Source organism: Trachypithecus francoisi, unplaced genomic scaffold (genome assembly GCF_009764315.1).
Source record: "Trachypithecus francoisi isolate TF-2019V2 unplaced genomic scaffold, Tfra_2.0 Lachesis_group20, whole genome shotgun sequence".
NCBI classification, from domain to species: Eukaryota; Metazoa; Chordata; class Mammalia; order Primates; family Cercopithecidae; genus Trachypithecus; species Trachypithecus francoisi.
Genome location: NW_022681466.1, coordinates 52,854,785 through 52,871,136, shown reverse-complemented (window position 1 = coordinate 52,871,136; position 16,352 = coordinate 52,854,785). Strand labels below are relative to the sequence as shown.

Genomic DNA, 16,352 nt, shown 5'->3' with positions numbered 1-16,352 from the left:
TAATTTTTGTATTTTTAGCAGAGATGGGATTTCAATATGTTGGCCAGGCTGGTCTCAAACTCCTGACCTCAGGTGGTCCACTTGCCTCAGCCTCCCAAAGTGCTGGGATTACAGGCGTAAGCCACCATGCCCAGCCCCTTCAGTCTTTTAGTGCATTCTGGGGGTGGGAAGGGGCAGGGGACTTCTACAGAAGTGAGACAGAGTGAACAGATTTTTGACATGGATAGGCCTGAGAGGAAGACTGAGACACCTTCTACCCAGAGTGCATGTAAAACATGCAGCCAGAGCGAGCTGGCCTGGCCCTAGCTGCTCACTTACTTTTAACAATCTAGACAAAATACAGATGGGAAAACCCAGCCTGTGTCTTACAAAGCCCTCTGGAGCCTGGGAACAAGAGAGGCAAAGATGGAAGCCCTGCTCCTGCTCAGCAATTCCAAAGTGCTAAAAGATAGGGCATGAGGATGCCAACTGCTGCCTCCCCAGCACCCCTTCCCCTCCTTCTGCCAGGGGCCCAGGCAGGATGCGGATGGTGAGGGATGAAACTGACTGCTGCTTCCTGGGGCAGGATGCACACAGAAACATGATGGTGCAGTGACAGAGGCCTTCCCATCTACAGACCCTGCTGCAAAACGTTTTTGATTCTCCTGACAAGCAACTGGGGCTGAGAAAACAGGAGCTGTCTTCCTCCTTTAAAGATGGGATTTAAGAGCTAGAAGGGGCAAGGCCAAGACTGGAGCCCAGGAATCTCAGTCCATGACCAGGCTAGGTGCTCCCCACAGAGCTGATGGACAAAGGGTATGGAGGTCCAGGGCTTGTGACTGGGTGCTACAGGCCTTGGCTGAATCCCCAGGGCCAACTCTGATGGGAGGAAGGGCCGTTCCAGGGCATACAGGCCAGCCTGGTCCCTGCTTACCTTCTTTGCTCTCCAGCCCAGGTTCCCGCAGGGAGCTGGCAGCAGTAGGCTGGCTCTGGCTGGGACTCTGAGCTGGACTCAGGCTGCTGCCATCTGGCTGGTCCTTAGCCCTCATTTCTTCCTGCCAGAGTGTGGACTTGGTGGTCGGGACTTTCTCAGCACTGGGGATGCTGCTGCTGTTGCTGCTGCTGCTGCTGCTGTGCTGCTGCTGCTGCTGCTGCTGCTGCTGCTGGTGACAGCCACCTTGGCAGGCCCAGGCTCCTGGAGGATGAGAAAGTGGTGTCTGTGCAGATGCCAGAGCACACAGCTCAGGATGGGTCACATGTCCTGGCTGCCCAGCTATAGGGAACACCAAGACCAACTATACAATGTCAGGGGCCTGGAATCTTCAGACAGTGCCCCATAACAGTGGGTCAGGCATTAACAGTGAGACCACAGTAGTAGATGTGGAGTCTGTCATTCCTAGACATTCAAGACTCGAATAAGGCGAGACAGAATAGAGTGTGGAAAGACAGCACGCCCTCGAGACAGGTCCAGCATCATCTGTAGCTCCTTACGGTGAACGCAAGAACAAGTTCACAGCACCCAAGTCTGGGCCAGCCCTGTGGCCTTAGCCACCATCTGCTTTTTGCTCCTAAGAAGCTAAAATGGAGTGTCCAGACGCTATGTGAAGGAAAGAGTTGTCAGATGCAAACTAAATGCTATGGTTTCAATGTATGTGTCTCGTGGCCCACAACTCATGTGCTGAAATCCTAACCCCCGAGGTGATGGTATCAGGAGGTGGGGCCTTTAGGAGGTGATTAGGTCATGAGAGTGGAGCCCTCATGTACGGGTTTAGTGCCTTCACAGAAGAGGCCTCAGAGAGCTGCCTTGCCCCTTCTTTTTTTTTTTTTTTTTTTTTTTTGAGACGGAGTCTCGCTGTCACCCAGGCTGGAGTGCAGTGGCCGGATCTCAGCTCACTGCAAGCTCCGCCTCCCGGGTTTACGCCATTCTCCTGCCTCAGCCTCCTGAGTAGCTGGGACTACAGGCGCCCGCCACGTCGCCCGGCTAGTTTTTTTTTGTATTTTTAGTAGAGACGGGGTTTCACCGTATTAGCCAGGATGGTCTCGATCTCCTGACCTTGTGATCCACCCGTCTCGGCCTCCCAAAGTGCTGGGATTACAGGCTTGAGCCACCGCGCCCGGCCTGCCTTGCCCCTTCTAACATGTGAGGACCAGCAAGGGGGTCCTCACCAGACACCCAAAGTACTAGCACTTTAACCTTGGACTAACCAGCCTGCTGTGAGAAAAATTTCTATTATTTATAAGCTGACCAGTCTGTGTTATTTTATTATAGCAGACAGAACACACAAAGACACCAAACACCCTACTTGAATGTGCATACAGGCACACACTCACAAATGCATATACACATTCATGTGCACATGCTCGCTCTCTCACACTCACAAGCTCACACATGCACAAGCCAGTAGCCCAGATAGAAAAGGTATCAATCCCCAATCTCTCCAGGTTGTGGAAGTGGTATGGCTCTGAGGGAGAAGCGTCTGTGGGGCAGGCATTTGGGCAGATGCAGAGTCCAGTCCCTGGGCAGAGAACCTTAACTCGACTCTGCAAACACAGAATCCAGACAACAGCAGGGCTGTGATCCCCAGCTGCTCTGCAGTGCCAGGTCACATCCTGGGCCCCAACAACCCTGCCCAGAGGGCTGTCAACATGATGGCTTTGGCCCCTCTCCAAAAGTGAAGCACATGTCAGCTCTCTCGCAAAAGGTAAGAGCATGATATACAAGTGCCCACCTCCCATTCCCATCCTGATGGCCAAACCTCATTTTTAGAAACCCACCTTAGTCCCTCTCTGGCTTAGGCCCTTGGAGAGGGTTGCAGATGACACAGGTTCTTTATATGCATGTGTGTGTGCACACTTGCAGATGCAGCATCACCACCAGACTATTTATTAATAGCCTGGCTGGGCTCCATACACCCAGTCTCACCCACTGGTGGGGCATTGTCTTGGGTGGGGCTCTGGGTCCAAAGCTGTTGGTACTTTTGCAAGGATTCCAGGCCTCACGGACAGGATAAAGGCAGGGAGGCTGTTCCCACAGACCCAGGACGCACACCTGACCACCTACTCAGCTTAGGGCTGCCAGCAGACAGACTCCCAGGCTGAAGGCTCCCCTCAGAAGAAGCCAGCTTCTCGGAAGCAAATAGTGAAGGTTTCTCCTGAGAAGTTTCCCAAGGGCTCCAATGACCCAAGGGTATGCCACCCCAGGACCACCTGACGTCCCTGTAGCAAGCACAGCACCCTGGGCTGCTTACCCATGGGAAACCAGCAGCTGTGCTGGATGCAGAACCACCCTAACTGCCCACCATGGCAGCAGCGCTTCCCCAAAACAAAGTTGCTCTACAGTCTTGCTTGCCAAGCAAGGCCTCTCTCTGCAGGGGTTTCAGAAGGCTCCCGACTTCCCTAGCAGGAACACGGAGCATGGCAACCAACGGGAAGGAAGAATTCTAACTTGGAGTGGTGGTGGCAGTAGACACCCCAGTAAAAAATAGGATTCTTAAAGAAGGAGACACACATGTGGGCCCGGTGGTGCTGGCTGGGCTCACACTGAACTCAGAAGAAAACCCGAGAAAAGCAGAAGAACCTTGTGGGCTGGGAGATGGAGCAGCGGGTCTCCTTCAGCTCCACCAGAGGAGTGGAGACCCAGGGCCTGCAGACCTGGCTGGAAACACAGCTCTGGATTTCCCATCCATCTCCATCCTTCCAGCCCTTCACACTTACATGGGTCATCACTTCCTTCTGCACCAGGCTTTCTCCTTTATTGCCTGCAGCCCATGCATCTCAGGCCACAGGCTTTGGAAACACTGGTCAGGGCCAAGCCCTTCTCCTCTCCCAGCCCTAGACTCTGTTGAGACTCCCGCCCTCAGCTGAAAGGCCGTCTGCTACTCCCGCAGTGTGATCCTTGACCCCAACTTCTGGAAGCATAACCTTCCAGAAGGTCCCACCTGAGTTCCTCAAGGGCAGAAGCTGATTCTTATTGGGCACAATGGACAGCTACCACTTCAAGCCCTCCACTGGTTCAATGTGAAACTCTCCCAGACCTACACTGGGCCACGGAGAAAGAAGTATAGAGTCTCGGGCTTTCGCCTCTCCAGGTGCTCTGCAGGTGTGAGATTTACCCCCAGCCCCACCCTAGGACATGAGAATGCCTTTAGCATCAGGCTGCATGCAGAGGGGAGGCCTGCCCAAAGACCCCATCTCAACCATGGTCCCTGCTGCTCCGCTGCTGGGTCCCCACGTCACCCCACAAGACTGACTTGACAAAGAGATGGCCCCTGATTAAAGTTCAAAGCTTCTGGAAACAAGCAGCCTCAAATGGGATGCTCTCGGGACCAAGGAATACAAAGGAGAGACCCCACAAGGTTGTCTCAGGAGGGGGCTGAGTGTAGGCTAGGAACCCTGTGCTCCAGACTCTAAGAGACCCTCAGGAAGCGGGTAACCTACCCACCCTGGGATCATGTGGCTCCTTCTACCAACAAAAAAGTTGACGCTTGGTCATGGGTAGCTGTTTTGGGGAGTTGGGTGTCATGAGGGAGGGAGAGCAAGCAAGTTCCCCGGCCTGGGCTGACAGTAGCCTCTGTACTTGGAGTTATCTTATTGAAGGCAGGAGCTCTGCTTCTGTACTGTTTCCAAGGCATCACCATGGAAACGCAGCGCAACCCTAAACGCTGTTATTCTGCCTGTGATTTTTTTGTTTCTCTCAAACCGGGCAGCTTTGGGGGATTTACGTATCAACTGCTGTTCCCCAGCAGGAAGCTCCATTTTCAGTCCCAGGAACCACTCTGTATTTTTTGCTAGCTTCTTGCTAGTGACATCTCCTTTCCAGCGAATGTTGGCTTGGGTGTCCCCCACCCCCAACCCCAGAATGGAGGGTGGATGACCATGGGCTGAGAGTGGCCCAGGCCAATACAGCAGCCCAGGGCAGGTACATCCAAGGGCAGCCCAAGGTGCTAAGGGGAGAAAGGGACCCAGGCTAGTGCATGCCCCCTGACCTCTGCAGCCTGTGGGCTGGCTCTCTTAACTTCTGTGGGCCTCTGGCCTTGTAATGCCCAAGGGACTCCCATCCCCACCCTGCTCCCTCTCAGGGTGACTAGGAGGCTCAGGACAAGGCAAAGCACTTGGGAACAGCAGCATATGGTACAGAGGCAAAGGAATTACATTTACTGAGAACCCATAATAGGTCCAAAACTTCCTCTCATGCTCACAACAATCTTGGCGATTAGGCAGCAACAGGCCCGCTTTGCAAGTTGATTAACTGAGGCTCAAAAAGGTTACTTCATTCCCTCATGGACCCAGGAACGTGGGGAGTGTGGTAAGGCGGTGTAGGACCCATCTATGCCCTAAGCCTTGCACACTGGCCAGGGAGAGAAGGAGGATCATGGCCTGTGGGGAAGGACTGGGCCTTCAGGGACCACCCCAGCCAGCCACGCCCTGCTCAGGTCACATGGGAGTTGGAGCAAGGGCCCCTGTGAGCTCCTTAGGGGCCATGCCACTCCAGGACTCTCCTCCCCATCTGGCTGCCTGCAGGGCCATCTGTGGGTGCAGAGTCCTTTTGCCTGTGGCTGCAGGCTGCCAGTACTGCCCCTCCCCAGCTGCCAGTAGGACAGCAAGGGGAGGGGTCACAGCTGTGTACTGTAGGCTCACTGGAAACTTCCCTTGGGCAGCCCCAGAGCACACTAGCAGGACATCCTGTCCCTGTTGTGGTTCCCCCGTGGCTCAGTGAGGATCTTGCAGACCGCAGTCCACAGCAAGGATGTGCAGAGGTGGTGACCGCCTCAGCCCTGGCCTGACTGCGTCCTCACCCTCTAACCTCCAGAGAGCCCTCACTTCTTCCCAAGCCCTGGTTCCACTGAGGTGATGTCACCTGGCAAACCCATTGCCTACCTGTGGTGTGGGGGGCTCCACTTTCCGTTTCTTCTTCTGGTTCTGCTTGTTGGTCCGGGGATAGACCATGAGCATCTCCAGCCACCTGGGAAGGGAAAAGGAGACAAGTACCAGGTAAGATCCTAGCACTCGGGCACTAGAAGCCCCGGCCCTTGCTGGGGTGGTCCAGGTCTCTGGGCACCAAGGAGAGCAGGGCATCGTCCCCAGCGACAGACTGCTATGCTGCGGCTAGAAGCGCCCACAGAGCAAGCCTAGAGGATGACCTTGCCACAACCACAGCAGGCTCAGGACACGACACAGACTCCATGCTGGCAGAGAGGCCAGGCCTCGCCATGGCCTCAGAGCACAGGACATGTAACTTCCATTACTGACCCTGTCTCCAGGGCCTGGACTTGCCCTAACACTGCTCTCCCAGAGTGGGCTTGGTGAGAACAGATGAGCTGTGACTGGGAGCCATTTAGGGCAACAGAGGCAGGTGCTGGCCCTGAGGCGAGAATCTAGGAGCTATGCTGGCCAAGTTCCCACAACGGGTCCTCTTGAAGGACTAGAGTGGGGGGACAGCTGAACTCCCAGAGTCCCTGCAGAGGGAGGGTGCTGGGCACCCTGGCTTTGAGGAAGGCTGGGCAGAGCTGCCCAGGGACCCCATCAGGGCTTGTATGTGGGAAGTTCACTCTGGATAGACACCAGGGGTACAGCAAGGGAGCACAGCAAGAGCAGGCACTGCCAGCAGGAGGACTCTGGATCTGGCTTTGCCTCCATCCCACCACAATCTTGGGTAGCTCCTGGCCCCTTAGGAGCTTCAATCTTCTCATTTCTGAAATCAGAAGCTAGATCGGATCATGGCACGACGACTACTTCCACCATATAGAATTTTACAACAGACAAAGGAACTAACAGCAGTTGCCTTGCCAGAGCTGCCTGTGAGTCCTGTGGGGGCTGGAGGACGGGGGTGGGAGGAGCGGAGGGCAGTGTAGGTCCTGCTTCTGAAGCCCCAGCTCCAGCCCTGGGCCTGGTTGTGCAAGGACAGCCCTAGTATCCTCTCCAGAGTGGAAGGAGCCTCAGAAGACACTGCTCCAGGTCTTCCAGCACCAGGGTCCATGCTAGTCCTGCTGGCAGCCTGGGCCCAGGATTGGGGATGGGGGCGGTCTGTACTGCTGCACCCTGCTAGAGATCACACAGGCGCAGCACCCAGCAGCACACTGAGTCTGGGGCAGGAGAAGGGCTCGAGTCTTCTGTGCCCAGAGGTGTTCTTTAATTTGAGGTGGAGGGGAAAGGAGGGGAAGGAAAAAACGGATAGAGGAGGGAAGAGAGGAAGAGGATGGGGAGGAGGAGGGAGGGGAGGAGGGAGGAAGCAGAAAAGGAAGAGAGGGAAGGAGAAAATGAAGAAAGGAGGGAAGGACAGACCAACAGACAAAAGGAGGGTCAGTCAGAATCACTGGCTTCTGAGACAGTCTCAGGATGGGTGTGCAGTTGACATCTGGTGGCAGCAGAGGCCAGGCTTAATGCAGGGAACCACAGCAACAGAGCTGAAGGGCCACCCTCAGCCCAGCTCAGCCCACAGCCAGTGATGCTCGATTTGCTAAGAGAATGAATAAACAACTGCATTGCCAGAGACCCAAGCCACAGGTCCTGTGGGTCATTCCTCCACCACCCCAAAACAAGAAAGGAGGCCGTGACTATCTGCAAAGCCAGCAGACAGGCAGGCCTTCTGAGGGTCCTAAGCCCCTCTCCTCCCTGGTCACACTTCTCGTTAAGGCTGGCTGGGAGCAGAGGTCCCAGGAGAGGGCCTCGCTCATACAACCTGGGGTGTTCACAAGGCATATGGGGTTAAACAGGTTTGCCCTTCCAGTCTGCCATGGCAGCTGCCACTTCCCCTGACCACTCTGAGGGACTGTGCCTGCAGAAGGCTGCACTTAAAACTTCCCCGAGGTGTGGAGCATGCTGGAGCTGCAGAACCCTGCCAGGTACCCCAAGCCCCTGCAGACTGGCCCAGGTTCCATCAGTCAGCAATGACTAATGGCCTTGCAGGATGGAACCTGGAGGGGAGGGGAGAAGGCTGCACCGCAGGTGCTCTGCTGACTATGCGGAGCTGCTGAGCTCTCCTGGGCTGGCTCCAGCAAGCCCGGGACTCGGGAGGAGCCAGGACGGCAGGTGTCCCATGTGGCCTCAGTCCCATTACACACCTTAATCTCTGTTCAGACTGGAGTCTGTGGCTGGAGTCACAGAGATGCAGGGTCCAGGAATAGATGATGGACTGTGTCCTCTGCACTTGGATTTCTCAAGGAAGTCCAATAGGAAGCATCTAACATCATCCAGATGTGTTATAAATGTTAACAAAACAAACCCCAAGAAGAGAGGAGCAGGGTGAGTGTGAATATGGGACTGGTAGGTGCTGGGGCTCTCCAGATGGGGACGGCAGAGCCCAGATGAGTGAGAACAGGGGAGTGGGCAAAGTTAAAAGGCAGGGCAGGGCAAAGGGAAGCCGACTTCACCCAGCTGAGAGCACAGAAGAGCTCCCTTGCCAACTCCTACCCAAATCCCACCTCGTCTAAAAGAGCTGTGTAAAGTGTGGTCGGTCCAGCATCCTGGAAGTGGGAATTGGAAAGAGCTGCCAACTTCCTCTACCCAGGCCCAAGAGAGACCTGGCAGCCCACGCAGCTGTCAGGGCTATGCAGAGAAGACCTGGGAAGAAGGCTGGGTGGGACTGTCCCCAATCCACCCTGCTCCCAGCTGCCTGGCGGAAGTGTCTGCACCTCCTTAGGGACCAGCTTTGATGTGATCAGAGAGCTCAGACACAGAGTGGCGCTCCAGAGCCTAGGGATGAGGTTACTGGGAAGAGGAGTTACAACGGGCAACAGAGGGAGCAGAGGAAGGGGGCTGTCAGCGAGGGCAGGAGACAGAGCAACGGGAGAAGGAGGCAAAAGTACTTGTCCCCAGGGTACACAGGCCACACCTGACTCCCTCACAGCTGAGCATCCCAGCTTGTGGGAAGGTGAGGAAGTGGCTGCCCACTTTCATGAGAGGGGTTGCAGAGGCCCAGGACAGGCTGCCACGTGAGAACCTGCCTGTTGGACACAAACTAACATGGCCCACAACCAGGGCGAGGGGAAGCGGAAGAGCCTCAGGTAGCTTATCCTGGCTTTGGATATGCCACTGAGCCACCACACGTGGGGCCCCAATGGCGTGTGCACCTGGTACCTTGGTCCATTAACGATCTTGTCTACCCAAGCTGCATATGTATGGCAAGCCTGAACACGCAACAGAAGAGAGTAGAAATAGGAGAGGGGCTTGGGATGGAGTGAGGACCTCTGGCAGGACTTAGGCTGCCTGCTGGAGGCAGTCCAAATACTAAACATCACCCTCTCCTAATACCACATGGTACAACACATACCTCTCTGAGCTGGTCCTAGAACCAACCCTGCTTCAGACACTCCCCAGCCTGCTCTGAAGACCCAGAACTCCCATCCATCCCACCTGTTACCCACACCCTCCCCGGGACCCAGCTCCTGTGGAAAGGGTGAGGGTTTCCTAGAGAAGACACCTGGGCAGAGGGAGCCTCGGCTGTGTCCCGCCCGGCCAATAGCAGCAACAGGTGTGAGCCAAGAAGTGCAGAAGGTGCCCTTGGCCAGGCTCCCGGCTCCAGGCCCTGGGTCTCCTCGACTGTACCATGAGGGTTCTTCAGAAGCCCTTGACATTCTTGATCATATGGTTCTGGATTAAGATCGGGGGAGACACAAGTTCTCCTCCAGCTCAGCTCTAGGTGCTCAGAAATGCAAACCTGCCTCCCTCCAGAGGAGGACTCTAGGGGAGAGCACACATCCGCAGAGAGTTCCCCTCGGGGCCCAGCACTGGCTCCCAGATGCCTTGCCACATGACCCTGGACTTATGGCCGTGCTCACTCACCAGGCTTGGCCAGGCTGCAGCTGAGAGGCTAAAGCAAGGCTGGTGCTCCGAGTCATCTGTGAAACCCAAGGGCTTCATATTCCTGATTCCCTCTACTCTGTACTGCTACAGTCAGCCTGGCCCAGCAAGCCTCAGGTTTACTTTCTCCCAGAGCTTCTTAGATTCATGTGCCTCCTTCTCAGCCTTAAGCAAGACAGGGATTCTTGGAGATCCAGTTTGCGAGCTCCTGTCAGGCCCAATGAGCCTGTCATCTGCACGGACCACATGACCACATACGGCTTTTCACCACGGCACAGGCCATGCGGGTAGCAAAGAATCCCCTGCTAGATTAGGAGCTCTGGGAAGGCAGATGCTGCCCTGGGCTCAGGAGCACTGCGCTCAGGCCCCTGGACTGTGGGGTCTCTCAATCTGAGCCAGTCCGCCACTCTTGGGGGACCTGGGTGAGCGAAAGACTTATCCATTCTCTCTACTCACAGAAACCAATCTGTGCACTGACAGCAGAGTGGCGCGGGTGTGAGGTGCTGGGGATGTGACTGAGACACCTCCCACCCCCACCATCACTGAGAGAGAAACACGTGGACACAGCAGTAACCTGGTGCTTTCACAGGTGGTGGAGCGCACACCCTCTCTGGAAGGAGGAGCAGCCACCCCAGACTGGGGGAAGGCGTGCCCAGGTCATGCACTTCAGGGACTGATCCCCTTCCAGGTGGAGGGGCAGGTGAGTTGGGGGTGTGGTGAGTGCAAAGGTGGGAAGGCCCGAGGAGGGTAATGTGGACAGAGCAAAGAGGGGTCCCCAGAGGCTGCAGGTGGAATGGCGGATGTCCTGATTTCTGCTTTGCTTAGCACATGGTAGTGCGGAGAACAGAGACAGAACTCAAGAATAGAGACACACGGCGAAGTAGACAACGTCGACACCCGCACAGGGGCAGGCGGCCCATTTGGTGTTGGCTCCGCAGCAGGTGGTGGCGCCTTGTTCCACAGCACCAGCAACTCACCCACTGACAATCTCCTTGGTCTCTGCCCGGATGAAATGCTCCTTCTCAGGCGTCAGAATACACAGGGAGAACTTCTGGCCCGTGCGGCCCTCCCCATCCACCACGTCTGTGCACTGGTTCATGTTGATGGTGCCCTGAGGCAGAGTCGTTGGCTGCAAGAAGGAGGCAGAGAGTCACCCAGAGGCCAGCCAACGGGGCCATAGACGTCCCACAGCTCTAGGCCATTCCTGACCCTTCCAGCCTATAGGGCCTCCAGGCGTGCTCTCCCTCGCCCCAGCCCCAGATCCTCTTCCGTTGTGCCCATCCCAGGGAGGACGGAGACAGGCCTGGCCTTCTCCAGCGGACACCCAGCTAAACACCCCTCCTACCTGGAGAGCAACATCCCACTTGCACTGGAGGGGATGTGCAGAGGAGGACAGGATGGGGACAGCTGGGGTGACAGGGGCAGCTGAGATCCTGGTCTCAGAAGGGCTGCTGATCTCACAGAGAAGCAAGAAAAAGCTCCAGAGGAGGCAGTTTCAAAATAGCAGGGTTATTTTTAGAGGCAAGGAGGGGGCCAGAGAGAAGCCACATCCTTAAGAGCAGGCTGTGGGGTGGGTGCACTGTGTGTTCTTTAGAGGCGGCCAAGGAGCACACCCGGCAGCCTGGCCCACAGCACCTTCCCAGGGCCAGAGCGAAGCCCAGCAAAGGCTGCCACGCCAGTTCTGGCATGGCAAACAGTAATTGTTTTTCCTACAGCAAAAGCTGTTAGACACTGAAATTAGGGACAGAAAACCAAAAGCAGGAAAGGAAGCCTTTAAGAAGTCCCTACTGAGGCAAAGGGCTAGGCAAGAGGACCTTTATGGAGATGACTTGTTTAGCCATGTGCCCTCTGCCCTCTTTCTTACTCTCCCAACGTAAGGATGCTTTGGGAGAGCAGATGGGTCGCCATGGCTACCACTACACCAAGGGTGCCCCTGTCCTTAACACGTTCCACACTGACTCCACCCCACTAATGGGCAGCTGCTGGCCTTTCCACCGAGCATCCCCAACAGCCCACCATTTCCTTGTTCTCATTCTTGAAGAAGCAGGAGATGCTTCTGATCCATCTGAGGGGTGGCCTGCAGTTGGGCTGCCTTCCACCCAGAGGTCGAGAACGTTCCTACCACTATCCAGCCTCAAGCTCCTTGCTGACAGTCAATGGGGGCTTGATCTGAAGAGCACGATGCTGGGTCTGGTGCCCACGCTGAGCTCAGACCAACCAATCTCCACAACCCCAACCTTCTTTCTTTCAGATACGGGTTAGATGCAACCTCCTCGTCCCTCCAGCTCAAGCTCCTGTGATCTTCCTGTTACTTCCTCTGACCTACCTGCCACCTCTTTCTACACCCCTTGATGCCTGCCGCAGGAGTCAGACCCTAGGGCTGCTGGCTTTGCAAAGCCCTTGCCTACATGGCTGCTGGCTCTTTTCTCCATGGTTAAATGCCCAGGTCCAAGAAGCCTTTCCTTGTGGGGTCTCTGGACTCAGCCATCCCCCGTGGGTCCAGCTCAGAATGGAGGTGGCACAGCAGGTGGGATGGAGGCTGGGCTCACAGGGAAGCCTCTTTCAGTGGTTTCACCCTTTCAGCACACACCATTGGCATCCTGCCTCAGCAATGACCCTGGGGGGACACAAGAAGGAGCCACATTCAAGCCCAGCTCAGTGCTCTCCAACAGTGGAGTGGGTGTTTCTTGAGGAGGAGAGGGTAGAGGAGGCAGCCTCAGACCCCATCTTTAAGTTAGTCCCGGAGGGCTGGATCCAAGCCCCTGCCACCTTCTGGTTGGGTAGGCCCACACTGAGTGCTATGGCCACAGCCACAGGACAGGTGGGCCTTCCTGCCCAAGGCAGGGATCCTGGCTTTCCCAATCTCCTCTCTCCAGCTCCAGCCCCTTTACTCTATTTGACAGAAGTTCTCATCCTGGGCATCCTGGCATGGTGGAGGTGCCTGTCTGAACCCTCTGGACAAATGAAGGGTTGCTCTGACTTCCCTCTTGAGCCCAACACCCCCATGTAAAAGCACACCCCACCCCCACCTCCTTAGACAAGGCATCTTGTCTCTCTGAGGTGGACTCTCTTGTTTGCTAACTGAGGAAACTCCATGGACCACAGTGAGGACTGGATGACATGAAATGGTAAAGTGGCCAGTGCACTTGTTACCAGAGTGAGCCAGAAGCCATGATGGAGAAACAACCGTGGAGGCAGAGGGGCGTTCCTAAGGTGGCCCTTCCTCTCTGGTCTTTGACTCCCACCCTGGTCCTTGGGACCGTGGTCTCAAAATGCTGACAGTGCAGGCCCTGGATGAGCTGTGTATCCATACATAGGCGCCAGTCTATTAAGAGGGTGCACGTGTGTGCACACACACACACATAGAGACATACATTAGATGGAACATAATAGAAATTCCAAAGTTTTCTTCTCAAAGGCTCATCCACTGGCCTCCTGGAGGCACAGGTCCCACTTTGAGGCCACGGTTCCAGGGTTCAGTGTCCCCAAATTGCTCACTGTCCCTGAAGCCCACTCCTCCCTCTTACACAGTAACTGTTTGGGCACTTGGCCCCCAGCTCAACGAAAGCCCTGCTCTGTCGCTGAACGTGGCTGTGTCTCAGCTTCACCAGCTCAGTGGGAAGCAATGCCTACCAGCTCTCCGCCTCTCTGGGCCTCAGTTTCCTCGTGTGCAAAGTGAGGGTTTTACCTCCTTCCAAAAAGGATTTCAGAAGCATTAATAAAAGGCAAAAACATACCAAGCTGGGCCAGAACTGGAGGAAATTAGCATATATTAACTACCTGTGTGTCAAAATCTCACAGTTACACTCTCTTTTATGCCCTCTTCAATATTACTTACTGTGAGGCGGGCATCACCGAACCCTATCACGCACAGAGAAAGGAGAGCAAACGGGGGTAAATAACAGCTATCAAAGAGGGGGAAATTTTAACTCCAGAGTCCAATCTATTTCCCCGGAGGAGGGAAAAAAAACTTCCTGCTCTTAATCAGATGATCTCATTTTTATTTAATCCTGGTATTAATTTTTCGTTTTTTTTTTTGGAGACAGTTTCGCTCTATTGCCCTGGTTAGAGTGCAGTGGTGTGATCTCGGCTCACTGCAACCTCCACCCCCTGGGTTCAAGCGATTCTCCTGCCTCAGCCTCCCGAGTAGCTGGGAGCCACTACAGGTGGCTGCCACCAAGCCCAGCTAATTTTTGTATTTTTAGTATTGTATTTTATAGTAATTTTTTTATTTTTAGTAGAGATGGGGTTTCACCAAGTTGGCCAGGCCGGTCTCGAACTCCTGACATCAACTGATCCGCCTGCTTCAGCCTCCCACAGTGCTGGCATTACAGGCGTGAAGCCACCACCCCTGGCCTAGCTTTTCTTTTTAACAACAGCTTTACTGAGATATAATTTACATACAATTTACCTGACGTGTACAGTTCAATGGTTTTTAGCATCATGTTCACAGAGCTGTACAGCAGTTAAGTGCAGAACATTTCCATCTCCCCTTGAAAAGCCTTGGAGCATTCGCAGTCACTTCCCTTTGACACCTGCCCCCACCTCAACAACTGCTAACCTGCTTCCTGTCTCTGTGGATGTATCTCTTCTGGATACCTTGCATACATGGAAAAAATCTGGCTTCCATTTAGCATATTTTCAAGGATTTAGCATATTTTCAAGGTTCCTCTGCATTGCAGCATGTGTCAGTCTTTCAATCCTTTTTACAGCTGAAAAACGTTCCATTTTGTGGCTATATCGCATTTTGTTTATCCATTCATCTGTTGATGGACGTTTGGACTGTTTCCATTTTTTGGCTACTGTGTATAGTGCTGCTATGCACATTCCTGTACAGTGTTCGTGTGCTCTCATTTCTCTTGGGTGTGTACCCAGGAGCAGAAGTGCTGGGTCAGACTATTTCCCAAAGTGGCTGTACCATTTCACATTCCCACCAGCACTGTGTGAAGGTCTGGGACTAACTTTTCAAATTGTATTTATGTACTGCTTCTAACCAGCACTCTTGGAAGACAGGTCCAGGTCTGAGGACCTGCTATGAAAATAGCTCCCTTCAACTGTGGAGAGAAAGGAACGCTTATGCATTGTTGTGAGAGTATAAATTAGTTCAGCCACTATGGAAGATTGTGTGGCAATTCCTCAAAGACCTAAAAACAGAAATACCATTTGACCCAGCAATCTCATTACTGGGTATATACCCAAAGGAATATAAGTCATTCTATTATAAAGACACATTCATATGTATGCTCATTGTAGCACTATTCACAATAGCAAAGACATGGAATCAACCTAAATGCCTATCAATGATACAGACCAGAGAAAGAAAATGTGATATATATACACCATGGAATACTACGTAGCCATAAAAAAGAAGAAGATAATATCCTTTGCAGGGACATGGATGGAGCTGGAGGCCACTATCTTTAGCAAACGAACACAGGAACAGAAAACCACATAGCACATGCTGTCACTTATAAGTGGGAGCTAAATGATGAGAACACATAGACACATGGAAACAACACACACTGGGGACTTTCGGAGGGTGGAGGGTGGGAAGAGGGAGAAGATCAGGAAAAGCAACTAATGGGTATTAGGCTTAATATCTGGGTGACGAAATAATCTGTACAACAAACTTCCATGACACAAGTTTACCTACGTAACAAACCTGCACTTGTACCCCTGAACTTAAAAAAAAAAAGAAAAGGAAAAAGAAAACAGCTCCCTCCAAGTCTCAGCAGCGCAGCGTTCCCCTTCCCCCTGCTGCCGATGGGGGAAGCAGCAACGACAGTACCAGCACAGGCGCAGGGCGCAATGCTGCTCACGTTTGCGCCCATGCCCTTGAATACCAGGCACTGCTGCAAACTCTTCCCCTGCGTCCTCTCACTGAACATTCCGAACACACTATGAGGCAGACAATACTGTCACCCCCATCCGACAGAAAAGGAAGCACACTGCTAAGAAGCTAAGTGCAGCCATGCACTGCACAACGGTGTTAGTCAACAGGGCCCTCTATGTTTTGCTAGGTTTGGATACATAAATACTTGCCACTGTGTTATAACTGCCTGCGATATTACAGTACATGCGTACAGGTTTATGGCTTCGAAGCAATAGGCTCTACCACAAAGCCTAGTTGTACAGTAAGCTGTACTGTCTAACTTTGTGTAAGCACACTCTAGAATATTTACACAAGGACCAAACTGCCTAAGGATGCATTTCTCAGGATGTGTGCCTGTCATTAAACAATGCAGGGCTGTACTTTAGATCTAAGGTCACAATACTAGGAAGTAGCCACGCTGGGATTCAAACCCAGGCACTCTGGTTCCACAGCTGGTCCCCTTGCTGCTCTACACTCAGCAGCATTTCCAGGGCTTACAAGACTGGAGCAGACTCAACCAATGGCTCCTGGGAGACCCTCAGCCAGCACCTCTCCCCTCCCCTGCCTCTGCCTAGGGGGCAGGACACAACCATCTACATCTGGGTAGGCCTGAACCTTGTGCTGTGAGAGTAAGGGCAAATATCTAGGCTGTAACCCAAATCCAGCCAGAAGGAATGCCTCAGCTCTAACGCTATCAGCAAAG

General features: G+C 53.8%; 1 protein-coding gene across 1 annotated transcript in view; it reads right to left on the bottom strand.

The window, feature by feature from the left end:
• The window catches only part of MPRIP (myosin phosphatase Rho interacting protein), a 146,446-nt gene that overhangs the window by 49,522 nt on the left and 80,572 nt on the right, over nucleotides 1-16,352 (bottom strand). The window contains 4 exon segments of the mRNA XM_033184326.1: nucleotides 914-1,118; nucleotides 1,121-1,174; nucleotides 5,857-5,941; nucleotides 10,755-10,906. Of these exon segments, the coding sequence (XP_033040217.1) occupies nucleotides 914-1,118; nucleotides 1,121-1,174; nucleotides 5,857-5,941; nucleotides 10,755-10,906 (496 nt within the window).